Below are 27,933 nucleotides of genomic sequence, written 5' to 3'. Positions count from 1 at the left end.
GTCGGTGTGATAACGTTGTTGTGCAGGTGTTTAAAAGACTCATCAGCCAGAACAGGAGACATTTTGCATTGATTTTTTAGAGTTACACACTTTGGATTAAAAATATTAATACAAAATATTTTTAAAAAGGTGACGACACCACAGTCAAGTAGTTTATACACACACGTAAACTTCAGTTTCATTTACTTTTGATACTTTAATGCATTTAAAGACTTTTCCTCCAGTACTTTTCTTATAGGTGACTTTCACTTTTACCAAAATAATATTTTAACACGACATCTTTACTTTGACTCGAGTGTGACCTTCATGTACTTTATGCAACACTGATTTTAATATTTTAATGCAGGTCTGTGCAGACTGATCTGTTTCCTTCCTCCCCCTGTGTGAAGCTGAGTCTCTGCTCAGCTCGTGTTATTTCTTGCAGTGTGGCGCCTCCTGCGGTTCACCGACCAGCCCTCCTCTCTCACACACACACGCGCTCACACACTTCCTCTCCATCAGTCCCGAGCAGCAGCAGCAGCAGCAGCAGCAGCAGCCTCTCCTCAGACATGGAGAGCTGCTAGAGGCGCAGCAGCTCCTCCTCCTCCTCCTCCTCCTCCCGCGCTGCGCTCCGCTCCGCTCCGGTGGGTGTTGGATGTACCATGAGGTCTCCGCGGCTCCTGGCAGCTCTGTGCCTCCTCCTCACCGCCTCCTGTCGGCTCTGCGCGGCCGCCCGACACGGTAAGAAGGCGGATCAGGTTTGATCCGGCGCTGATGGAGACGGATGCGCCTCTGCCGCGTAATGAACCCGCTGCATCCAGGCGGCAGGGCGGCGCGTAAATCACGACGTGCCCGGCGACAAGCCGCTGTAGCCGGGTTCCTATAGTAACTGTTGGGCTGAGCAGTGAGTTTGAAATGACCTTACAGCACTTTATGTTTCTGGTCGTTTCTTCTTTACAACATTTCTGGAGTAGATTCTAAAATCTGCAGTTTTTCTTATGAGGTTTGGTTGTATTTCTGTTTTTTCTTAAAAAAAAAAAAAAAAAAAGCAAGATTTGTGGAAAATTAATGCTTTAAAGTTGCTTTAAACTCTTTTTTTATCCTTCAAATGGAAGAGGAAATAGTTTGGATGTAATAATCAAACAATAATCATACACTGAGTTTCATTTTGTTGTCACAATTAATGCACATCTGTCTTCATGGTGCAGCAGACACACGGTGCTGTTTGGTACATTCAGAGCTCTCTGACCTGCCACACTTTATCCTCTATGTGTTGCATTTCCTGCGTCCTCTGATCTGTTTACATGGGGCTAAATTGCGTCACTGATGCAATCGCTCTGACCGCGGGTCAGCTCGGATGTGTCTGTCTGCCCGAGTGAATCATTCTGTCGTTCAGCCTGCAACACAACAACAAACAGCAGGAGAGCAGCCCTGGAGAGGACGCTTTGGTTTGTTGTGGTTGGGAGGTACTGTGAGCCAGCGTGGAGCCGACATGATCCAGACACAGACACGTCTGAATGATGCACATTGAGGAGATTTTTAGGCTACAAGGGCTTCAGTTTACAATTATTCTCATTGTCAAGCTGTCTGTTGTTTCTCGGTCGACCGGCTGGTTGTTTGATAAAATATAAAATGGTGAAAAACGTTGACGAGTGTTTCCCAAAGCACAAGAAGACGAGTAGAGACACTTCAGCTGCAGACGTGTCGAGGACTTCTTGAGGTTCAAAATGAACTTAAATATTCAACCACAAGAATTTCTGTATGACGGCCAAATTTACTTCATGCAGCAAAAGCTACGGGCGGATCTGAAGCCTGAGCCTCAACCTCAGTAGCTGCATGAGGCGTGAACTTTACCTGGAGAGCTGCTCATCAGCTTTATTAAACATCGTGTTGTGGTCATCCAGCCGTCATCAGGCGGGCTAATACCCCACGGTTGGATATGACTTAAGATATTCCCAGTGATATTTTATTTTATTTAACTGACAGTCTGTAGATTTATGTGAAATTATCCGATATGTCTGTCTCAGTCCAGCCCACAACTGAAATCACTGAAAATGACACATAACACATGTTTTTCTGAGGAAATATTCAGACACCTGGGGAAAAAAAAGCTGTTTTATGACCTCAAACCCTCCCTGTCTGAGAGTGACAGGAGCAAACACTCATTATACTTCTTTATTTCCTTATTTACACTAACTTTGTGCACAGAAAACAGTCAAAAACAAGTGCTGAGGTGGGAAAACAGACTATTCAAAGAGCAAAATGCGTAAAACTACATACATTTCCAAGTTTAGGGCTAATACTGAAATACCCAGACACTTTGTGTGAGTATGTAGTAGTTTGTTTGTTGATTGTATCTTACTGGTGTGGTTTAATCTTGAAATAGTTTGCATCAATACAATCATGAGAATCTAAGCTTTCTAGCAACGCGTATGGTGTGGAGCCTCTGACTGGTTTGGTTTGGCATTACAGAGCGGGAGAGTTAATCGAGCTCTGTAGCGAGCTGTGTTATAAATGTTTTCACAATAGCTCATAAACTGATAGATATAATAACGAATAACAGAAGTACAGACGGTCAGTAATGACCTCTAATCACTCACAGACTGTAAGATCTCACCTGAGGGTTTGGTTTAACGTGGCAGTTGGATACGAGGGGAAAGACAGATTTTTGTTTCCAAATTAAATCAGGAAACGTCACAGAATCAGAATTAAAGTACCTTCAGTTATTCCTCCCTATAGTGAGATAACGGCACAGTATAGTGAGTCGTACGCACAGTTATGAGTCATAACTGATCTCCGGCTTCCTGTCTCCAGTGTTTCAGCACCATGGAGAGCGAACAGCAGAGGATATTAAATCCTGTTACAGATTTTTCTTCTCTAAACATCGTTAGAACCGAGAAACAAAGGAAAACATCACTCACGGAGACTCCTGAGGGACTCCTGCGGGCTATTATTGGTTCAACAGCGGCTTTATAGCCGACTTAAAATGGTATTTTAATGCTCTGTGTGTGGAAGTTCAGTGTACTGCTGTGATATTTTTACAGGGATTTAAAGTTTCCTGGTGTCATACTCGTATATCTACTGCTGCTGATGAAACAAATCATCGATTCATCGACTGAATAGGTGATAAAGTTCAAGTTTATGCTTTATTTAGAGTATTTTCTCTGCTTTACCTTCCTGTCCGACAGCACTGTCTGACAGGAAGTGTATCCATTTATGCTCTATTCACAGCCACCAGACTCCATTGAGAAAAGCAGTAATTTTACTTCCACAGAGTGCAAGTTGCTGGTCTTCTGCTACCTTGATCGGTTAGTTTGTTTGCGTTATTGTGTGACTTTGGTGTCCGTACTAACTTGTGTAAGCATGAAAGTCACACAATAACACAAGCAGACTGATGTATTGCTGCAAAGGTGAACCAGCACCTGCGAGGTAAAATTACTATTTTTGTCAAGGGAGTCTGGTTGTTTTGAAGAGTGATATAACAGTTTTAGTACCCTGTCTGAAAGGGCTGTCTAACAGAACGATAAATCAGTGAAAATGTTATAAATATGCTCTCTTCACAGCCACCAGACTCCATTGAGAAAAGCAGTAATTTTACCGCCACAGTATACAGGAGTTGCTGGTCTACTGCTACCTTGATGGGTTAGTTTGTTTGCGTTATTGTGTGACTTCTGCGTCTGAACTAGTGTCTTTAAACACCAAAGTATCAAGAAAACACAAATAATATAAGTGATCACAGCAGCACACGACCAGCAACTGCGAGGTAAAATGACTGTTTTTGTCAATGGAGTCTGGTTGCTTTCAAGAAAGCATTGTAGCAGCTTCAGTTCACCGTCTGACAGCAAGATAAAGCAGTGAAAATATTGTAAGTATAGCTTCACTTTCACTGATATTAAACTATAATGTCCCCGACAACCTCTGTAGTCTCATTTAGCACCTTGTTAGCAACCGCCATTTTTAAAGACACGTAAGAGCTGTATGATTAAAACGTGTGGTTTTTACTGGTGCATTTTATGTCACAGAACAAAATGTGTAAATATCTGAAGCCTGCGTTTAACCACAGACCTTATTTACGACATTTAACTGAGAGAGACGAGGGAACAGGAAGTGATTATTTGCTAACTGACAGTCCTGTAGTCAATGGAGGTCGAGTCAGAGCCTGAGACTAAACACAAATCAGCCTGAGCTCCACTTTATTATTGGATTTGTTGATGAGAAGGAAAATAGAAATATCACCAGACTTATCTTCCTGCATGTAGCCGCAGTGAGCTCCAGTCAGAGAGATGAGTGCGAGTCGGTCTAAAGTTAAAGGTTTAGAGGTTAACCGAGCTGAGGAAGGCTGTGACCTCGCTGCCTCCGCTGCCACTCAGCGACGCCGCGGCCCGGCTGACTCACTCCACCTCAAACATCCCCGTCAGCCTGCAGGCCAGAGGACGAGCTCACACTCAGCAGCAGCAGCAGGCACAAATGCCAGCAGCACCATTATGAAAATGACACTGGATTCAATCTGGCGGGGCAGTTAATGGATGATAAAAGCGAGACGCGGAGGCTCTGATGATGATGACGATGGGAGGATGGAGTTCAGTTTCAGAGCTGGTGATGAGTCAGCCTGATTTTGTTCCTATAACAAATATCAGAGCGGGAGTGCTCCTTGTTTTTATCCCGGAGGACGTCTGCGGCTACAGGACACAGGAAGTGATTCTCTCCAAATTATGTTCATTTGCTTATTTTTCTGTCCGGTGAGATTTTAATTTAAATGTTTAAACTTTTCTTTCCATCAACCTGTGACCTCACACAGTCCCTGGTTTTGTTGAAAGGTGTCAGGAATATCAGCAACCGCTAACTTTAGCTGCCGTTAGCGAGTTAGCTCGGTTAGCCCTGCATCTACCAGCATAGGAGTGTTGGACAGGGGCAGCTAGCTCACAAATAACTGATATGAAATAAATGGCGATTAGCAGGCGACTCTGCAGCCGATCACACAGCGATGCAGCTCTGATCTTGTTCTCCCGAGCCGACACCTGCTACAAATCATATTCAATTTACTGAAAACAAGTGAAAAATCTGGCAAAAATCAACTTTTCTTGATAATTTTTTAATTAGTGTCTTGAAACAAGGAAGAAAAAAGAAATGTCGCTGCTTGATTTCGTAAAAACAACTAAATTATTGTTCCTGCGTTGGCTGAATTTTTTCATGTTTTGAGAAAATAAGACTTTAAAGCCTCATTTAAAGACAAAAGTGACTCTTTTCTTCTTCTGTTTGATTCAATTTCACCATAAAAACACATAAAAACACTGAACTCAGAGGTGTTTCCAGCCGCAGCAGCAGCTCTTTATGTTTCTCGGGGGAAACTCCTCCAGCGTTTCACTCGCAAACTTCTCTCTAACGAAAACTAATGAAAGAGAGAGAGTAGGTGGTGTGGAGAGCCTCCGTCTGGCTCTCCACCCTCCATCACATATCAAGTTTCCTCTGTGGTTACACGCAGCGCCGGCTCCATTTTGTTTTCTGTATTTCAGTTCATTACATCATTACCATGGAGAGGCTTTAGGAGGCATTTTAAAGATCTGATTTGCTGTAATTGTTTTTTCTTCTTCATCCTCCGCTGCCCGAGCGAATCCATCCAACGATCACTTCCTGTTTCAGTATCTCCGTTCACTCCTGCACAACACTCAGCGACAAGGATCTTTAAGATAAATAAGATAAATCAGCTGAAAACAGGCATGAAACTTTTTTAGAGACATGTGGATCTCAGATCTTATAAAGGTTTCGAGCCGCTGCATCCATCAGTCTGCTCGTTAGAAACTCAATCACAGGGAAACGTCTTGTAATGAATCAGTGATGTGTGTGTTAGCAGACGTGATTGAATGTGGTGTGATGATGACAGTGATGGACAGTCTGCGGGAAGATGAGATCTTCTGGAAACAGACAGTGGAGAGAAGAGATAACAGAGGAGGGAGGAGGTCTGTGTGGGTGGAGGAGAGGACAGAGCGGAGATTAGTCATCATGTGGAGTTTGGACGGAGGAGGCGACGGAGGGAGGGATGGAGAATCTCTTTGGTTCTATGTTTAGCAGCTCGCTCGTTTAATGGAGATTCCCCCTCTGATAGCCGCTCGCCGGCACTTTGTTTTGTCGTCATGTGGTCGATAATCTGTCCGACTGTTTTATAGATTTCAGGTAAAAGAAAAAAACATCAGTTGAGTCGTCCTGAGGCTTCGAGCCGACTGTTCGAGGAGGAGAGCAACAGAAACTGAGACATAGCTGAAGGATGCTCTGGTTTACTGACATCAAGTTATTTTTGTCTCCAGATTGTATTTTTCTGCAACGCTGTCGACCGATCTGCGTTTGTATTCAACTCTTTTGAGTTAATTCTTCTATTAATCAAAGATTGACAGGAAACACCAGTTTTCAGCTTCAGTTTGGCACACGGGCTGGGGCTAGCTAGTTAGCATGCTAACTTCAGTTTAACGTCAAAACTGTTGTTTCTTCACATTCTGTTGTTGTTATGTTTTTTATTCTTACATATTGCACCTTTAATGTCTTTACAGTCCTACAACTGTGATACTTTTTATAGTTATGATTTTTTTAAGTTTGGCCTTCAGAGCTGAATTTCATCAAACTGCCTTTGGATGGAAAACAGGCTCAATAGGTATCACACAAAGATGAACAAATTTGAAGTAAACACAGGGTGTTTACAATAATTGAGCTGGATCTTAACTCAATCATTGTGAAACTGACCCGACATAAAGGAGATTTTTGCAGTTTTCTTGTGCTTGAACATTTTGCTCGGCCACGCCCCACATTAGTGATGTCACAGTCCCACTTCTGAGGACTGAGACCAGAGTAGAAACAATCATTAAGGTTGAACAAGAAGCCCGTTCAAACAGCTCAGGTGAAGGAAGGTGTGTTTCCTTAAGATGTCACAGTAAAAATGAGTAACAGCAGCGTTATATAAATCCTTGATGAAAACCAAACAGAGCCGAGCGGAGGGCTTCACATCTGCTGCTGTTTACTGCCTCGCAACTGATTAGGACCTGGGAAAAGGTCAACTGTAACACACACACACACACACACACACACACACACACACACACACACATATATATTCCCATCTCTTAGCAACAACGCATTGACATCCAGTGCTGTAGCCTGTTCTGATGGGGTTTCCCCGGACTCATTTCTACCTTTGTGTCCTTTATTTAACTTAATTCGTACGTTAGGTTGAAGTCAAAGGTTCATAAGGTGCAAGTAAAGTGTTCAAAAAGTCAAATAATGAGACCTTTAGGTGTCAAATTAAGACTCAAAACTGTTAAATGTAAAGAAACACTGTCTCAGGTTTTCTCTGTGTGTTTGTTGTGTTCGCAGGTTGTTTGTTTGAGAAGAAGCTCTGTCCCAGAGATCAGCTGTGCAACGATGGTGAGTGTTCAAGTTCGACCTGTTCTGTGCGAAAACAAAAACACAAGCTCAAAATGGCCGCTGTCACGGGCAAAATAAACACATTCAAAACTGCTTTAACAAAAGTACAGATTTTGTGGTCTTAAATAAACTATATTTAAGTGATAACAGTCCAGTTCCAGATACACTACAAAAACACTTGTTTTGTGTTTTATGATCTTTGTTGAACCTCTAAAACATTTCACTATACACACTTTGATTCCAGGCTGCATTAAAAAACGAATAATATTCATCGTGCCATAACGATGTAAACCACTTTTCTAAATTGTCCAGAGGACGTTTATTTCTCGAGCTCTCAGCTTTGATGTCTTCATCAACATTTTAAATCCTCACAGCAGATTCTGCTAATTGGGACAAAAGCAACAGTTTGTTCCACAGAGAGCCGTCGATAGCTTTAAAAACAAGACTGAGCTGAATGCGAAGAAGGGATGAACGTCATTAGTTTCTGAGCGTGTAAGAGACTGAACACCGAAATCACACAGTTTAGAGGAGAACGATGTGGGAAAGGGAGATGAGCAAGGAACAAAGATTAATGACATTTTAAGAGCTTATTTACAGGCAGAAAACTACGTTCAAACACAAATATTCAGATAAGAAAATGAAACGGATTTGAAACATTTTATAACATAAAACATAACATTTTATTTCAGACGCTTCGTCTGACCGACTCGCTTCACGTCCTTGAACATCTGTAATCTTGAATATTTGGTTGAAATCATTTTAATTGCAGACTGCATTAAAAAAACAGCTCATTTTGTGTCCTTGAACATCTAATCTGTGTTGAACCTTTATAACATTTGGGTTCCTTTAATTCCAGACTGCATTAAAGAAAGCGTTAATTTTCCTTGAACATTTGCAATCTTAAATATTTGAATAAAATATGTTTACACCAGACTTCATTCAAAAAACGACCCGTTTTGTCCCTTCAAATATCTGTAATGTGTTCAAGCTCAAAATAAACACATTCCAGACTGCATTAACAAAACTACTAATTTAGTGTTCGTAAACATCTACGATCTTTGTGAAGCTCTCGAACATTTGAGTAACTTTCATCAATAAATAAAAAAGAAAGAAAAAAAGGAGAAGTTTCAGTTTTATCAGCCTGTTTCAACGGAGGTGAATGAAATTTAATTTGAGCTGTTGACAAGAATGACATTTAAAAACTCCACCATCCTCAGTGGATCTAGTTTGTACTGTGACTTTCTGTGGGAAAGGCCAAACAATCACAAGAACAAGAAGGAGAGAAAAGATTTTTTGATGATTTGTTTCCTCTCGAGTTAAAACGTCTCAGACTCCTCTGAGAGACTGACGTCAACGCTGTCTTCCCCCGTATGAAGCTCTTATTTACAGTGCCTTGAATGCAACGTGACGAGACTAGTAAATCGACCAATAGCGAGCGACCCCAGGGGGCTCCAGTTGCAGCGACACGCTTCGGGAAGCCGTGACGTGTCTTCTGTCCATCACGCAGTCAGGAGCTGGCTCTTCGTCACGGCTCAGCCTCCGTTAACGCAGCCGTCTATAATCCCTCAGTGGGTTTCCTGCTTCCTTCCTGCTCGTTCAAACATGGTTAGGATGTCATTACAGGAGCGTGCACGTGTGTGAGCGTGCACCTGTCTCAGCCTTCAGAGGCAGCTGTATTATTGATGGATGTGTGTTTGTGAGTTTGCCTTGAGGATGTTTTGTTCCCTGTATCCAGGGACGGGAACAGGAGCTACGTTCAGGCCTGATGACGCTTTGAGGAAGTGAATGTGCTGAAATGCAAGAATGAGAGTGTGTGAACGAAGGCAGAGAGAGTAACAGGCTACATGTCAGACTGTATTACAGCAATATGTCGCCTGAAACATCTGGAATCTGTGTTAAACCTCAATCCAACTCCAGACTGCATTAAAAAACAACCGATTTGTGTGAATAAACATCCAAATATTTGCATGAGAACATATTGAATTCCAAACTGTAGATAAAAACTAGAGTAGAGTATTTTATTATATTGAATTTAATTCCAGACTGTTTTAAAAAAACAGCCCATTTTACGTCCTTAAACGTTTGTAATCTTGAATATTTGAGTAAAATAGGTTTAATTCCAGACTGCATTCAAAAAACTGCCCGTTTTGTCCACTTAAACATCTGTAATCTGTGCTCAACTAATTAAACTAAACTTAATTCCAGACTGGGTTTAAAAACAAAACATTTCGTAGCCTCAAACATCTGTAATCTGTGTTCAAACACTCGTGATACTGAGCAAAATAAGCACATTCAAGACTGCATTAACAAAACTACCAATTTTGTGCCCTTAGACATCCAGTCTGTGTTAAACCTCTAGAATATTTGGGTAAAATCAATCCAATTCAAGACTGCACTTCAAAAACAGCCCATTTTGAACATTTGTAATCAGGAATATTTAAGTAAAATATATTTCTACCAGACTGCATTCGAAAAACTACACGTTTTGTGTATTTAAATATTTGTTATCTGGAATATTTGCATACAAATTTTTATAAATCCAGTCTGCACAAGAAAATGACTGATTTTGTAGCGTCAAACATCTGTAATCTGTGTGTGTCCTCTGAGTCCTCGTGCTACAGGTGGAGTGTGTGTGTCACTATGACGTGTGTGTAATTGTGCTGAAATGCGAGTGTGTGAAAAACGATTGGTTTGTCTATGAGGTTCTGCACAGCGGCGGCATGAAGGAGACAAAAGAGAGAGATGGAGTCGAGAGTGCAACGTAAACAAGGTCTCCCTCCGTCAGCCGCTCTCGGCCAATCGCAGCTCGCCCTGGCCGTCTCTATGACAACAGTGACATCACTTGCCTGACGACCGTGTGTCTCCCTCGTGTGCATGTGTGTGTGTTTGATTAGAGACTGAGGGAGACAGAGGTGATGACTCACCACGGCCCACGCACACACACACACACACACACACACACACACACGCACACACAACACAGTGCTTCACTATGTGTGTGTGTGTGTGTGAAGTTGAGTGTGTACTTGCAGGCCTCTCTATATGATTATGTACATATTTCTGTGTGTGTGTTGTGTTTATTGTTTGTGTACGTGTGTGTAAATGTACACTGTGTGTTTCTGGTGTGTGTGTGTGTGTGTGTATGTTTGCACACACTATATTGTACATGAGCCTTTAAATAAGCGTGTTGTGTGATTGTGTGTTGGTCTTGTACATCGTGTCCACATCCGTGTTCATGCGTCTCCTGGTGTGTTTTTGTGTGTTTTTGTGTGTTTTTGTGTATTTTCTTCTTCTTGGTTTTTCCTTCAGTGAACATCAGCTTTGTGCCGGTTCGTGTAAAATAACTGAGCTGCTATTTTGGTCAAAATTGAGTCAGGACTCAAAATATGACGTGTGTGTGTGTGTGTGTGTGTGTGTGTGTGTGTGTGTGTGTGTGTAAATGTTTCTATTTATTTACTTGTTTGCTTGTTTTCATGTGTGGCTCTTTGAACCAGAGCTCTGAGGACAGCTTGTGTGTTTTCACCTGCGTCTGGTGGATGTTAAGCTGCTTTGGGTTTTCATTTAAAGGAGCAGTTCACCCAAACAAAAAGTTAAAAAGGCAAATATCACACAAATATAAAGATAATGTGTGTGGTAGTGATTGTTTTATGTCCTTTATGTGTTTAAACACTGGAATATTTCAACAAAAGAAACATATACCAGACTCCATTCAAAAAAAGCTCGATTTTGTGTCTTGAAACATTTGTAATCTGTATTGATACACATTCCAGAGCACATTCACAAAACGACCCGCTCCTCTTGGAAGACATGAGTCGAAAACTTTGCACTGCATTTAAAGACTGAATTGAAACGTCTGTAATCTGTCAAACCTGGAACATCTGAGTAAAATAACACATTCCAGACTGCATTGAAAAAACAGCGGATTTTGTTTCTTTGAATTAGTTGTGTGATGATGGACAATTCTTGGCTTGTGACTGTTCAAAATGAAGCAGTGACACTTTGAGGAGGGAAAACTATCAAGTATTAATATTAAAGAGGCAAATATCAAATAAAACATAAACATAATTTGTGCAGCAGAGATTTCTGTCTTATTTTTGAATCATATTGCACCTCGTCATCTTTATCTCGGGAACCCTTGTGCAGTGTGAGACCACAGACGTCTGTACGTGTATCACAATGTGTGGTTTTGTGTTTCTGAACAGGACGTTGTGTTGTGTTTGACAGAGCTGCAGCCTTCTTCTCCACTTCATTCACACTTTGCTGTTGCAGACGTCTCGGCAAAGACAACAGAGTTGAAACTGACTCAACTTTTGCCGCAGTGCAGTCAGACGTCATCCAGACACATCCGTTCAGATCAGGTTATACTTTAAAGTAAACTTAAGTTTCAGCGCTGTTCTGACTCGTTGGTCTCTTCCTGTGCAGACGGTTTGTTCGGACAGTGCCAGTCTCCTCACCAGGAGCCCGTCCAGTACCAGGTGTCTGTCCAAGTCCTGCACAGACTGCAGGAAGTCCTCAAAGACCTGATGGTGCAAGGTGAGTCTCCTTTACAGTGACATTTGAAGCTTCAGGATAATTAAGCCGTGGAGGTTCTGGCTGACGTTTCTGCCGCAGGTCTGACCTGGAGGGACGACGTCACCCAGGAGATCATCAGCCGAGAGCTGAGTCGCGTTCCCACCGTTGGCTCGTCCTCCAGAGTTAACGAGAATTCGCCCAGACAGTAAGAAAACAGTCCTGTAGAGAACAACACAAGAATTGAGAAGAATCTAAAGGAGGTTTTGAATTGAGTGAAAAGTCTTATTTCCCAGGATGTCCAGGCTGCCGGGCCCCACTCAGCGGAGGGTTCAGGGGCCTGAGGATCCATCTGACCCCGAGATGATGCAGCAGTATGTGGACTACATGATCCTCGACCCCTCCCGGTCCTCCGTGCACATGCAGACGCCCCTGCTGGACCCTTACACCTACCACCAGGTGGGGCACTTCTTCTTATGTCAGAGATGTGTTTTTCAGGTAGTTGTGGAGTGTTTCTGCCCCCTAGTGGTCATAACGCTTGGTTTGTTGTCGTTGCAGCAGCAGTATGGCTACCAGGAGGAAGAGGAGCGCTCCCTCAACTCTCTGGATGATAATCCAGCCTTCCCGCTCCTCGCTGCCGCCTCTCGCTCCAGATCCCGAGGAGACCCTTTGGACAGAGACCGGCAGCTCCTCCAGGACCTGGTCTCCTTTTACCTCACCTCCCCTTCTTCTTCCTCCTCCTCCTCCTCCTCCTCCTCCTCTTCCTCTCCTGTGCAGTCCCTCACCCGCCACAGAGGGGCAGTCGCTGCAGGATTCCCCTCCTCCTCGTCCTCCTCGTCCTCCTCGTCCTCCTCCTTCTTCCCGGACCTGGACTTCCCGCTGGACTACGGCGAGGACTACGTTTCCCAGGTGGCTCAGCTCAGAGAGCAGCAGCAGCAGCAGCAGCAGGCGGAGAAGAAGGCGAAGGAGGAGTACAACGCCCTGTCAGGACTGGATGGTGAGACAGGAAATAAAGATTAATCTCATAATTTACATTTTTATCTCATAATGTTGGCTATTTTTCTCAGAATTTAAACGTTTTTTCTCATAATTTAGATTTTTTATATCATAATTTTAACTTTTTATATCATAATTTTTTTCTCAAAAAAAATATTTTTGTTCTCATAATTTTAACTTTTTATATAATTTTTTTTCTCAAAATTTTAACTTTTTATATCATAATTTTTTTCTAAAAAAAATTTTGTTCTCATAATTTTAACTTTTTATATCTTTTTTTCTCAAAAAAATTTGTCATAATTTTAACTTTTTCTCAAAAAAATATTTTTTTTCTTATAATTTAAATTTTTTTCTCATAATTTTTTTCTCAAAAAAATATTTTTTTCTCATAATTTTAACTTTTATCTAATTTTTTTTCTCAAAAAAAAAAGATTTTTTTCTCATAATTTTAACTTTTTATCTCATAATTTTTTTCTCAAAAAAATATTTTTTTCTCATAATTTTAACTTTTTATATCGTAATTTTTTTCGCAAAAAAATCTCATAATTTTAACTTTTTATATCATATTTTTTTTCTCAAAAAAATATTTTTGTTCTCAAAATTTTAAATTTTTATCTCATAATTTCAACTTTTTTCTTTAAACAATATTTTTTTCTCATAATTTTAACTTTTTATATAAATTTTTTTCTCAAAAAAAATTCCCATAATTTTAACTTTTTTCTCAAAAAAAATATTTTTTTCCTCATCATTTTTATTTTTTTCTCATCATTTTTCTCTCAAATTTTTTTTTCTCAGAATTTTCATTTTTTATCTCATATAAATTCTCATGTAATCTATAATAAAGATCCAGTAAAGACCAGAGTCAGTGTGTGTGTGTGCTGTCTTCAGAGCGCTCTCTGCACAGACTGGCTCTGCTGCTCGATCACTACGGCCTGGACATGAAGGATCTGTCCCCCGAGCAGAAGGACAAGCTGCCGGCCGCTCTGAAGCAGCTGCAGCTGGAGGGCTCGTACGCCTACAAACAAACCAAAGGTCGGTCGTCTTCAGGTCGCAGACAAACATCGTTTTTACTGCTGCTGTTAACCTGATGCCTGCTGCTCTCAGAGCTGTCTCCTCACTCGTCTCTCAGGTTTTTGGTCCTTTATTCTTTTGTGCCGACAAACATTTGATCTCACGTGCACAAATTAATAAAAGCAAGACAGCTGAGGTGAAAACAAGTTCTTAAAATCAGCCATGTCTCTTTAATGTCATACAGACAAGACACACACTTCTTAACAAGCCCCTCAGTCTCTGCACAAGACCCAAAATTATACAACAAAAATGTCATTTAATGTACATGTAAATATAATTTGTCTTGAATTATTGATAATTAAATTCTGTTTGTGTTTATTGTTCAGATAAATATGGAAGTAATGCTGCTCCAGGGAAGAAGGTGAGCGTCGTGACAACACAACACAAACATCATGACATTTATTCTAAAAGTACAAAGTAGCAGCAAAGAAATAAGTAAAAGTACTTAGTTACTTTCTGCCACTGTTCGCCACTACAATACAATTTAATCTAAAGTCTTAATTAATGTTCTCCCGTCAGATCACAGAGGGCTCCATGGCGTACAAGATGGCCGCCCCCGAGGCTCCGCCCTCCTCCGTCAAGACCCCCAAACCAGAAGGAGTCCAGAAAGACTCGCCTGCAGCAGCCAATCAGGACAAACTGAGGAAGACCGAACCAGCGGCCAAGAGCGAGGAGTACGGATACATCGTCACCAATCAGAGGTGCAGTGTGTTTGTTACTTCCTGCTGCTCGACCAATCAGGACGTCCTCGTGTGTGAGTGAATGAGTGAGGTTTGTTTGTGTCGTGTGGAAGGAAGAAAGGAAGGAAGGAAGGAAGGAAGGAAGGAAGGAAGGAAGGAGGGGAGGAAGGAGTGTGTGTGTGTGTGTGTGTGTGTGTGTGTGTGTATGGTTTGTATGTATATTTTTTTAAATGTTCGTGTTTTTGTTTTTCTTTAAGTTTGTGTCTGTTTCTGTGTGTGTTTATATGTGTGTGTCTGTGTGTGTGTGTGTGTGTGTGTGTATGTATGTGTGTGATTATGTGTATGTTTATGTGTGTGTGTGTGGTTGTGTCACTCCAGCCCCCTCAGTCTGAACGATGGGGTGCGTCTGTTGCAGCGTCTGTCAGAGAAGATCGTTCTCTCCACCAGCGCCTTCATCAACATCAGGTATACAGACTGTGACCTCCCTGAGCTGCAGGCCTGAACATCCTCCTGCTCCTGCTCCTCCTGCTCCTCCCTCTCCTCCTCCTCTTCCTCCTCCCTCTCCTCCTCCTCCTCCTCCTCTCCTCCTCCTCTCCTCCTCCTGCTCCACCTGCTCCTCCCTCTCCTCCTCCTCCTCCTCCTCTCCTCCTCCTCTTCCTCCTCCCTCTCCTCCTCCTCCTCCTCCTCTCCTCCTCCTCTCCTCCTCCTGCTCCACCTGCTCCTCCCTCTCCTCCTCCTCCTCCTCCCTCTCCTCCTCCTCCTCCTCCCTCTCCTCCTCCTCCCTCTCCTCCTCCTCTCCTCCTCCTGCTCCACCTGCTCCTCCCTCTCCTCCTCCTCCTCCTCCTCCTCCTCTCCTCCTCCTCTCCTCCTCCTCCTCCTCCTGCTCCTCCTCCTGCTCCTCCTCCTCCTCCTCTCACTTTAAACCTTTGAGGCCATATTAAATGAAATACTTTATTGAGGAGAGCTGATCTGCAACTTTACACAAACAGCTTATTCATGAACATAAAAAGTAAATGTAGACAAACCTAAAAAACACAAATATGTTCGTGTAAAGATGTAAGAGAGGAAAGAAAGGGGGGAAAAAACACATTATCAAACAAAACAGGAAGTAAGTGAACTGATTTTACTTTTTTTTTTTTTAAAAAAAAGGGGAGGCAGCAAAGAAAAAGAAAACAATAACAAAAAACAGTTCAAATTAAAATATCACATAATAATAAACAATAAAGTACAATAATTTCAATCCAGTTCTGTTTACTTTATTTGTTCCACAACGCTGCTTCACAAACAAACAAAGGCACATTTCTCACAAATATAACAGATAATCAAATATAATAATAAAAGATGATAATGATAATGAATAAAATGACACAGTGTCAGTGTAGTAAGAAAATACAGAAAGGTTAAAAAAATGATGAAGCTAAAACAAAAAACATAAAAATAAATAAATAAAACAAAATTACAAAAAAGCTCAAATAAAAATAGTTAAAAAAAAAAAGGTCTGCAAGTTTAGTGAGGAAAATGACTTAAAGTATTAAAAGTATTAGCAACAATAAAAACTAAAGCAAACAAATAAATATTAAAGATAAATTAGAAGAGTTAAAAGATAAAAGCAGCAAATCTTCACATGAAAAACAAAACAATGAACACAGCTCCTATAAACTAGTGTGTTGGTAGTTTAATCAATAAAATCTTAATTTGTAAAGTAACTGGAGTACTTTAAATGTAAAGTAAACTCTCCTGTGGATGTGTTCTTGTGTCTGTCTGCAGTGTGGTCGGACCCGCCATCACCTTCAGAATCAGGCCCAACTCCAACAACATGACGGCCGGAGACGTGGCGGAGAAAGCCGGTGAGGATTTACTGCTTCAGATACAAACAGCCAAGTAATCGATTACTGCTCCGAGCATGAAGTACTTTATTCTTCTGTTTCATTCTGCAGTCGCAGAGAAGAACTTCCTGGAGTCTGAGACGGGCCTGAAGGTGCTGCAGGGCGGTGATGGAGAGGTGGGTGCTGCTGGTATATTCATGGTATACTAGTGTTAAAACTGGTTTATTTACTGGTGTACTGTTAAAAAGACGTCACTGGTTACTGTACACACTATTAAATGCAGCCAGATCATGATGTGAAAGACCACCCTACAAAATAAGACTTTAAACACTTTTATTTTGAAAGTCAGAGCAGGAAGTCCGGTGTATTTGAAGTTAGTCTGACCTGACCCAGTTGAGCTGTGGCTCTGGGTCCATGTGAGTGCAGCAGGAGAGGAGAGTAGCTCTGCAGCGTGTGTCTGGTGAGTGGAAACATTCAATCAGCTCATTAACACTTTATTATTGTTATTAATCAGACAGAGTTTATTATTATTAACTGAGTTATAAAGTTATATTTGTTTATGGAGTTTTATTCTTATAAAAATGACTTAATAACAAGTTTATAGTGACATTTTATGGACTTAATGTGCTTTTTCCCACTTATTCTCTTATATTCCTAAAATATTATAATTAATTTAAGGTCATTTCTACTCAAAAGACAATTTATACATTTTGTCATGATAGTTTTATGATTCTTACTTATTATATTAACTCGGTCGCATGAGTTTCTTAACACGCTTTATATGTTTATTACAGTTAAAGTACCTGAATATCCAGTTAATGTGGATCATTTCCTGTTTAATGTTCTTTATAATACTGCAGTTTTAGTGTGTATTTTCTTTAAACTGAGCATAAAAGCAGACGTGAAGCTTTCATGATATCTCTGACACGTCTCACGAGGTGTCGGCAGTGATTTTAAAGAACGTTTAATGTCCTTTTTTGATGAGCGGTGATAAATGAACTGTGTGGCGGCAGCGTCAATTAAAGAAATGGAGGAAAACTGGAGTGAAGCTCCTTTAAATCCACCTCAGTCCTTCACCCACATGCTGCCCGGTCATCCATTTTCTTTTTTTTCTTCAGTTTCACTCACACTGAACCTCATCGGGGCCCCTTTATAATAGCAGGTGAAGTTTCTACCCCCCCAGCTTTAATGTCTTTCAGATACCACACACACACACACACACACACACACACACTGGGAGAGAGAGAGAGCGCCTCACATTCCTGAGGCCCACGGAGAGGAAGGAGGAGGTCCGAAGGGTCAAGAGAGACAATTCATCCGGGGAGAGGAGGGAGGAGAAGAAAGAGGAGGAGAGGATGATGAGAAGGAGACGAAGAGAGAGTCGAGGGTGGAGATGATGAAGCACATGTGGTGATACGTGAACGTGTTGAAGTCATTAAAACATTATTTAAATTCATCACATCAGTTAAATTTAACAGGTTTAAATGGATCCATCATGTACACAGAACATAAATACAACCAGAGATGGAATATTATAGATTTAAATTTAAAAATAGGAGGACACTCAGTGTAGTGGTCCATGAAGCAGCCTGCTGGAGAAGCTAATGTTAGCCTGTTGGAGAAGCTAATGTTAGCCTGTTGGAGAAGCTAATGTTAGCCTGCTGGAGAAGCTAATGTTAGCCTGTTGGAGAAGCTAATGTTAGCCTGCTGGAGAAGCTAATGTTAGCCTGTTGGAGAAGCTAATGTTAGCCTGTTGGAGAAGCTAATGTTAGCCTGCTGGAGAAGCTAATGTTAGCCTGTTGGAGAAGCTAATGTTAGCCTGCTGGAGAAGCTAATGTTAGCCTGTTGGAGAAGCTAATGTTAGCCTGCTGGAGAAGCTAATGTTAGCCTGTTGGAGAAGCTAATGTTAGCCTGCTGGAGGAGCTAATGTTAGCCTGTTGGAGGAGCTAATGTTAGCCTGCTGGAGAAGCTAATGTTAGCCTGCTGGAGGAGCTAACATCATGTAAGCCTGTTGGAGAAGCTAATGTTAGCCTGCTGGAGGAGCTAATGTTAGCCTGTTGGAGGAGCTAATGTTAGCCTGCTGGAGAAGCTAATGTTAGCCTGTTGATTCACATTCTTGTCCCATGTTCCTGCTGAGATGGATAAAGGAAGAGATACCTCCTCCTCCTCATCATCATCATCATCATCTCCACCTCATTAGTCGACCGTGTGCTCAGATTTGAAGTTATGTCATCCTCCTGTCCTCTCTCTGTCTCCACAAACCAGAGAAATGATGCGAAGGCGTTGCCCCTGGCGACCCGAGTCCAGCCCAACTCCCGCTGGGTGTTCGCCACGCTGGTGGCCATGGCCTGCATTGGCAGCATCCTGGTGGCGGCCATGACCATCGCCTGTCTGCGTCACCACGCCCACCGGCTGGCTGCGAAGAAGCTGGGACTGGGACCAGAGGGAGGCAGCTTCACCCACCAGGAGTACCAGGTGAGGGGGTCAGAAGACAGATAGAGGACAACTTTACGGCCATAAGACCGTTTAAAATTTGACAAAGGTTAGCTGGTGAACATAGTGGAGCATTGAGCAGCTAAGAAGATGGATGATAATGTTATCAGGAGATGGTGGAGACCAAAAATAGAGCTAAAAGAGAGTTTATTGAAGAAGCTGATGTTAGCCTGTTGGTGACCATGCATGAACGGGTATTAGTTTTCTACCTCTGAAGCTTAAGATAGGACAGGCAGTAAGGATCTTTTTCTTTAATGAGGCCTGACACTAAATCAAACAGTGTATTAAAGCAGTGTAACTTGCATAACTGGCTCACCAGGACCTGTGTCGTCAGCACATGGCCTCCAAAGGCGCCTTCGGACGCCTGGAGGCTGCCGCCCTCGGTGCCGTGGGAGGAGCGAGCGGAGGAGGAGGTGCAGGAGGAGGAGGAGGTGGCGCCAGCATCGCGGGAGGAGCAGGAGCAGGAGCAGCAGGAGGCGGAGGTGCCGACTCGAGGGTGAGCAGCGTGTCGTCCCAGTTCAGCGACGGAGCCCAGCCCAGTCCGAGCTCCCACAGCAGCACGCCGTCATGGTGCGAGGAGCCGGCGCAGGCCAACATGGACATCTCCACGGGTCACATGATACTGGTCAGTAGAGGAAGCACTGATTGTTTTTAAGGTCAAGAACTGGAGTGTTTTGAGTGACCTTTTTGCTAACGTCCCTCAGGCCTACATGGAGGACCACCTGAGGAACAAGGACCGTCTGATGAAGGAGTGGGAGGCTCTCTGCTCCTACCAGGCCGAGCCCAGCGCCGTCTCCGTGGCTCAGAGCGACGCCAACACCAAGAAGAACCGCTGCCCCGACTCTGTGCCCTGTAAGTTATTCATTTAAACCTTCAGGCACATCACAGCGCAAAAAAACCCAGCTCTGATTTCAAGATGCCCGGCTGGGCAGGAGCTGGATGCTGAGGGGTTAAATGTCACTGTTGTTCCACAGATGACCACTCGAGGGTGAAGCTGAAGGCGGAGATCAACCCTTCACGCTCCGACTACATCAACGCCAGCACCATAGTAAGTCTGATCTCATGTTTGACCCAGAAGATCACCACTTTCTGGCTGTTTTCTGCATCTGTACCTTGTTTTGACCTCCCTTCAGATTGAACACGACCCCCGGATGCCGGCCTACATCGCCACCCAGGGCCCTCTGTCGCACACCATCTCTGACTTCTGGCAGGTCAGTGAGACACAAACCAAACAATCCCTTTACATTAACATTCATAAAAAAACATTTTCATTTAGATTCAGATCTTAATTTTGTATCTGTCTACTTTTGTCCTGATTCTTACCAGAGTTACCAGAGTATTAGGAGAGGTTGTAGAAAATGTCTCTACACTTCAAGATCCAATTATTTTTCAGGGTCTGGTCTGGGTTTTGTTTGGTTCAACAAAACTGATTTCTCTTTTTTGAGCCCCACCAAAAAGGCTGTTTTTATGGTGATGATGATTTGTATCACCAGAAAAAATGGCACCTAAAAAATTTGTGACAAAAAGAACACCTAAACTTAGGAAGTCTAATTGTTTTTCTCTGTCTTTATTTCTGAGCAAAAGTCAGAATTCTTAGAAAAAAGTCAGAATTCTTAGAAAAAAGTCAAAATTAAGAAAAAACTCAGAATTCTTAGAAAAAAGTCAAAATTAAGAAAAAAATCAAAATTAAGAAAAAAAAGTCAGAATTCCAAGAAAAAAGTCAAAATTAAGAAAAAAGTCAGAATTCCAAGAAAAAAGTCAAAATTAAGAAAAAAGTCAGAATTTTTAGAAAAAAGTCAAAATTAAGAAAAAAATCAAAATTAAGAAAAAAAAGTCAAAATTAAGAAAAAAGTCAAAATTAAGAAAAAAAATCAAAATTAAGAAAAAAAAATCAAAATTAAGAAAAAAGTCAGAATTCCAAAAAAAGGTCAAAATTAAGAAAAAAGTCAGAATTCTTAGAAAAAAGTCAGAATTAAGAAAAAAATCAAAATTAAGAAAAAAAAATCAAAATTAAGAAAAAAGTCAGAATTCCAAAAAAAGGTCAAAATTAAGAAAAAAGTCAGAATTCTTAGAAAAAGGTCAAAATTAAGAAAAAAGTCAGAATTAAGAAAAAAGTCAGAATTCTTAGAAAAAGTCAGGATTCTTAGAAAAAGTCAGAATTAAGAAAAAAGTCAAAATTAAGAAAAAGTCAGGATTAAGAAAAAAGTCAGAATTAAGAAAAAAAATCTGATTTCCAAGAAAAAAGTCAGAATCAAGATAAATAGTCAGAATTCTGTCAGAAAGAGTTTAAAGTTCTTCTTTTCTACTTTTTTCATGATTGTGAGACTTTTCCCTCTGTCTTTGTTCCTGAGAACAAACTCAGAATTCTGAGAAAAAACACACTGGCCCTAATCCTCTTCCGTAGTTTATTACTTGTAATACATTTTTAAAAAGACAGTGGAAAAGATGAAAATGATCTAAAACAAGTCCGGTTATATCACTGAAATACAGATTTGCAGTGGTGGAGGAAGTCTTGAGATCCTTACAGGAGTCAGTCTATATAGTGACTGTGTGTGACAGTCATGTTTTCTATTTATTTGAAAAACCAGAACAATTTATATGTGATAGTTGGTTTTATCGACTTCTCAACAACTTGAGAACGTTTTGCACAAACACAAACACAACACAGCAGGGAGATGAAGAAGGAGAGAAATCCCTCAGACCCCCAGACTCCATTTTAAAATCACTCCACTTTGTGAGTTTTTGGGTTAGAAAACACTGTCTATGATAAATGAAGGTGAGAGATGTGGTGACGATGTTTGTTTGACAGTGATGTGTCATGTGAACGACTTGTGGTGGTGTAGATGGTGTGGGAGAACGGCTGCACCGTGATCGTGATGATGACGGCTCTGGTGGAGGACGGAGAGAAACAGTGTGACCGCTACTGGCCTGACGAGGGCTCGTCCCTCTACCACATCTACGAGGTGAGGACACAGTGAGTGAGGACATGTCTGATCAGTGTCAGTCCATCAGGAGCTCAAGGTTTTGTCTCCGTCCAGGTGAACTTGGTGTCGGAGCACATCTGGTGTAACGACTTCCTGGTGCGAAGCTTCTACCTGAAGAACGTGCAGACGCAGGAGACCAGGACGCTCACTCAGTTCCACTTCCTCAGCTGGCCGGCTCAGGGCATCCCCACCTCCACACGCCCCCTGCTGGACTTCCGCAGGTACTGCTGCTACCTGGATATCCACACAGAAAGTCAGATGCAGGAACAGCAGGACAGGAGAGCATCCTGTAAACCTTCAGAATAAAAAGAAACTTTTCCCCTCCATCCCTCTGTCTCTCCTCCTCCTCCTCTCCTCCCGTCCTCCCACCCTGTGCGATGGAGGTCAGCTTCGTTTAATTTTGAACATGTCTGTCTGTGTCATTCTTGTGGTTTGCAGCTAGTAGTCTGGCTCCAGTTGCATAGTCACAAAAATGATCATGGACTGATGTGGCTGCAGCAGGAGGTCCATCGCCGAAAACCCCTTTAATCCCCCCATCTATCCATCTGTCTGTCTATCTATCTATCTATCTATCTATCTATCTATCTATCTAAAGATGTGCTCTACCAAACAAAAAAAAATTCTGAGAAAGAAAAAGTCAGAACAATTTTAACTAATCCTCTAAAAAGAAAAGACAACAGAAAAGATGAAAATGATCTAAAAACAACATGTTTTTCTGATGCATATCAACATTTTTGTCAAGCATTTTTTTTAGTTTTTCACCACGCAGACAATAATTTATAGAAAATATGTACATTGAACAGCTGAAATACATCACGAATACGTTTCTAAATATACCAGCACTGATTGAGACAGTCATCAGTTTTTCACATGTTCTTCATCTTGTCATGTTTTCTCTCTTCAGGAAGGTGAACAAGTGCTACCGAGGACGATCCTGCCCCATCATCGTTCACTGCAGGTAAACCTTCATCAGTGTCTTCATCAGTGAGATCAGAAGAATGACGACAGTTCTGCAGATATATACAGATTAACACTTCAATGAACTTAGTTTGCAGTTGTTTTAATAATTATTTAAGTCACTTTTCATGTAAAAACATTTCACGTTTTCAATATAATTTACAAGGTTTTCCAAAACTTAATTCACACATGAACATTCACTCCATTGTAGTACCACATAAGTCCACTTGGTGGCAGACAAATGCTAAACAACAGGCGGTCAAAAACTGGGACTTCAGACTGTTTGCAGTTTAGTTAAGAAGCACAAACTGAAATGTTTGTTTTCAGAAACTCTCATGTTTGATCACAGCGTTTCATTAAAATACACCAAGTGTGTTCTTAAGTTAATGTCTCCAGTTAAATGTTTTCATTAATTATTTGTATTTATTAAAGTTTGCTTCATGTTGTTTCCATAGTGACGGCACAGGCCGGACTGGGACTTACATCCTGATCGACATGGTTCTCAATCGTATGGCTAAAGGTGAGCTCACTAAATGTTACTGGGTTTAAGGCAGATCCAGTAGTTATCTGTCAGACCGGGTCTGGTCCTGTCCTTTACCTGATGATCTGTTACAAAATGGATCCATGGAAAATATTGATGTTTGACATTCTTCTTTTATTTTTTTATCAGCATGTGTTTATTGATTTTATATGTTTACAGGTACCACAATGTGCGAACATAACATAACTTTCCCTCAAAGTGAACATATGGCAGTATACAAAACTATAACAGAAGAGAAGAAGAAGAAAAATCAAATAAATACGATGAAAATGAAATAAAATAAAAAAGATCATAATAAAATAAATAAATAGGTTTATGTACACAAGTGTTGATCAAAGTAGAGCACACATTCCTCACAATACATTTGATATTTTCATGACTTCACATTTCCAATGCTTCTTCAATATCACCATTTTATACCAACACCAAAACATCTCCCACGTTGTTAAATTCAGTAGCTTTCTTCCTAATCAAAGAAGCTGGTTTATGTTTGACATTCTTTTATATATAAAGATATTAAAAACCATCTCAGTTGTTTATTTGTGCGTTCACGCGACCACCTGTTCTCCTGCAGGTGTGAAAGAGATCGACATCGCTGCTACACTGGAGCACGTCCGAGACCAGAGGCCTGGGATGGTTCGCACCAAGGTCAGTCACACTAACGGGGCTTTTCCATCAACATGGAACCAGAAGTTCAAGAAGCAGAGAAACAAGGAGTAAAATAACAGCTGCTAGTGCTGCTGTGACCTTTCCACCTGCATCACGTCATTCTCTTCCATGACGCCTGAAGCTATTATGTTAAAATGCCACAGTATTGACAACAGCTGGTCTTCCAGATTGAATTATGGTAAATCTCCTTAACTGAGCAGAATTGGGAGTTTAATGGAAATTTGACATTTATTAAGTGTCTAAATGACAAAAGAAAAAAAAAGCTAAGAAACATTTCCATTACTCTAACTTTTTTTCTCCAAAATCTGACTTTTTGCTCAGAATTCTTAATTTTTTTCTTAGGGAAAAATTCCCTTTTTCTAAAAATTCTGACTTTTTAAAATCAGAATTCTGAAAAAAGAAATAGAAAATTCTGAAGAAATAGAGACAAAGACAAAAAGTCAGAATTTGGAGAAAATAGTCAGAATTTAAAAAAACATCAGAATTAAGAAAAAAAGTAAAAATTTTGAGAAAAAAGGCAGAATTCAGAAAAATATCAGAATTGAAAAAAAAAGTCTGAATTAAGAAAAAAGTCTAAAATGAGAAAAAAAATCAGAATCCAGAGAAAAAAGGCAGAATTAAGAAAAATGGCAAAGTTTTGAGAAAAAAGTCAGAATTACATAAAAAAAATCTGAATTAAGAATAAAAGTCAAAATTATCAAAAAAGTCTTAAAATGAGACAAAAAGTCAGAATTCTAAAAAAAGTCAGAATAAAAAAAAAGTGTAAGTTAAGAAAAAGAGTCACAATTTTAAGAAAAATCTTAAATCTAAAGTGAAAAAAAGTCAATTTGGGGGAAAAAATATCAGAGTTTTGAGACAAGTCATATTTTTTTCTGACAATTTTACTTTTAAAAAAAGTGAGAATTCAGAAAAAAGTAAGAATTACAAAAAAATGAACAAAAAAGGTCACAATGAAGCAAGTCAGAATTTTGACATAAACGTCAGAATTAAGAAAAATGTCTTAATGAAAAGAAATCAACATTTTACGAAAAAAGTCAGAATTCTGAGAAAAAAGTTGAAGTTACGAAAAAAAGTCAGAATTTTGAGAGAAGATTCAGAATTAAGAAAAAACAAAAACATTGTGAGAAAAAGTCAGAACTTGGAAAAAAGTCAAAAGTTAAAAAAAAGTCAGAATTTTGAGAAAAAGTCAGAATTTAAAAAAAAAAACAGGATTTGGGGAAAAGTCAGAATTAAGAAAAAAGTCAGAACTTTGAGACAAGTCAGAAAAAGGTGAGAATTAAGAGGAGGTCTAAATTTTGAGAAAAAAAGTCAGAAAAGTCAGAATTGTCAAAATGTCACAATGAAGCAGAAGTCAGAATTCTGAGAGAAGAGTCAGAATTAAGGAAAAAGTCTAAAATGAGAAAAAAAAGTCAGAATTAAGAAAAAAGTCTAAAATGAGAAAAAAAAGTCAAAATTTTGGGAAAAAGTCATAATTTTGAGAAAAAAGTCAGATTGGAGATAACTCTGTTTACTACTTTATATTCCAGGCAAGGTTCTCAGCATTAATAGCTCAGCATGATAAGCATCTCATGCCACATACCTGAGGTTGAAGGATCAAATCCAGGCTCAGCTTCTGTGATTTTACAAATTTTCTCCTCAGTAACATGAACAATAAATACAACAATGAACTGAAGGAGTTCAGTCTGCAGGTGTAGCTCAGTGAGATAGGATGATGATGCAGGGATAAACTCCAGGTTGATTGTTTTCCACTTTTGCTCTCAGTAATGTGGAACACAACTGATACAACTATGTGTTTGTTAGCAACCTCGGGAATAGCTCAGTGAGATGAGTGTCAGGTTTGAGTTCTGGATATGTGAGTTCAAGACCTGGTTGGAGAACAAGTGTAAACATTTGTTCCATAGTGCTGTAGTCATGCCGACTCCTGTGAGCCACTCAAAGACACACTAAGTTGTTGGTCTTACTGAGGTAATAGTTAGCCTCAGATATGGGCTCCACTTAGTTGCAAAATCCTTAAAATGTTTTGCATCATCACACTTCAGTAAAATGTTGCTTTTAATGGGTTTCAATCCCATTATGCCCTGGTGCTTCTGAAAGGCCAAGGCTTTGAACCCAGTCACTGCACCAGTGGCAGCTTACAGTCACAGCACTATCCCACCGCTCCACCAAGGACCGTCACACTTGAGTTTTCTCTCTGAGCACTTTTAAGTCTTTATTTTGGCCTTTGGCCTTCAAAATTCACTGTTCCTCAGTAGGATTGAACCCACAACCTAAGAAACTCCAGACAGCACTCTTACAACCTGAACTACTGGACCAGACAGATGGCTGTAGTTCCTCAGAGGTTTTCACTTTGTTCTTTGGTACCCGGGCTTTCAAAATTCACTGAACCTTATAGGAAGTTGAACCCAGATGATGCACCACTGACTTCTTACAGTCAGGTACCACCATGCCATCCTCACACTGTAGTCTTCTCTCTGACCACTTTCAAGCCTCTACTTTGGGCTTTTGCCTTCAAAAAGCTGAGCATTGTGAGAATTGAACACACAACCTCAGAAACTCCAAGTAGTGCTCTTACAACCTGAGCTACTGGACAGGACAGTTCAGTTTAGTTTCTCAGATGTTTTCACTTTTTCTCTTGGTGCTGTGGCCTCTAACATTAAGGTTAAACTCAGAGCTTCTGGTCAGTCCTCAAACATCCTGAACTGCTATCAAAGAAGGCTTCTGTGGTGTTTCTTAGAGCTTTTGCGTCTTCCTCTTGGTGTTGAGTTTCAAAATGTGCTGAGCCTGATGTAGGATCAATCCTACAACCTCAGAAACATGAAGCAGTCCTCTTATAGGCTGAGCTACTAGACCACAAGGTTTTGATTTGTTTCTCAGAGGTTTACACTTTTTCCTTTGGTAACGCAGCCTTCAAGATTCACTGAACCTTGTAAGGATGCAAACCCAGATGCTGAACCACCGGCTTCTTGTGGTCCAGTAACAACCCCAATACACCATGCTCACACTGGAACCTTCTCTCCGACAACTTTAAGTCTTCACTTGTGTGTTGGCCTTCAAAATTCTCATAAGGATTGAACCAACAACCTCTCAAACTTAAAGCAGTCTACTTACAAAGTTGGCTTCAAACACAGAAAAAAAGTCAGAATTAAGAAAAAGTTAGAATTTTGAGACAAGTCAGAAAAAAAGTCAGAACTAAGAAAAACGTCAGAATTCAGAAAAAGAAAAGTCAGAATTTTGAAATCAAACTTTAAAATACACAGATGTGCTCCGGGATCGAACCTGCCAAATCAAAAAATCCAAGAAGATCTGGGTCAACTTGTGCTATTTAGTCTGAAGCTTTTGATTCTTGGAGTTCAAACCCGTGATAGCAGCTGAGCCGAGCCACAGGGTCACATCGTCAAATAAAACATTTTTTTTATCTTAACTTGAGTTGCTAACTTTCAAACTTTACTGATTTAACAGGTTACATGGCAGACTTTATGTGAAGGAAACTGTAAAATGTTCTTGTCTTTCTTCTTGGTTCCAGGACCAGTTTGAGTTTGCCCTGACAGCCGTCGCTGAGGAGGTCAACGCCATCCTCAAAGCCCTGCCCCAGTGAAACCAGTACGACCCAGACCGGCCTCCTGTCTGCCCCCCATGACTCTCAGACTCCTATCCTACCTTGCCTTTTCTCTCTACGATGATCGTCATGATGAAGACAGACGTCATGAAGCGTAATCGTGATATCAAGAAATTTAAAAGGATTTACGCAGGCATCATAACACCTGAAATCTGATTTTTAAGTACGTGTGGCACAGATATGATGTGTTCAGGGACATTCA

General features: G+C 40.8%; 1 protein-coding gene across 1 annotated transcript; it reads left to right on the top strand.

Moving 5' to 3' along the window:
- The first annotated feature begins 641 nt into the window (after positions 1-641).
- On the top strand, positions 642-27,710 carry ptprnb (protein tyrosine phosphatase receptor type Nb). The gene is made up of 23 exons (XM_073462543.1): positions 642-720; positions 7,339-7,389; positions 11,812-11,922; positions 12,001-12,097; positions 12,204-12,357; positions 12,457-12,895; positions 13,783-13,926; positions 14,292-14,326; positions 14,485-14,666; positions 16,413-16,492; positions 16,589-16,647; positions 18,737-18,946; positions 19,284-19,395; positions 19,429-19,589; positions 19,669-19,821; positions 19,929-20,012; positions 20,098-20,175; positions 21,808-21,927; positions 22,003-22,169; positions 22,853-22,906; positions 23,361-23,425; positions 24,021-24,094; positions 27,639-27,710. The coding sequence occupies exons 1-23, from the start codon at positions 642-644 to the stop codon at positions 27,708-27,710; spliced, it is 2,781 nt and encodes a 926-aa protein (XP_073318644.1).
- Positions 27,711-27,933: the final 223 nt, after the last annotated feature.

This window comes from Pagrus major, chromosome 24, assembly GCF_040436345.1.
Source record: "Pagrus major chromosome 24, Pma_NU_1.0".
Classification (NCBI taxonomy): Eukaryota; Metazoa; Chordata; class Actinopteri; order Spariformes; family Sparidae; genus Pagrus; species Pagrus major.
The sequence above is the reverse complement of the archived record's forward strand: the minus strand, read 5'-3'. Positions and strand labels throughout refer to the sequence as shown.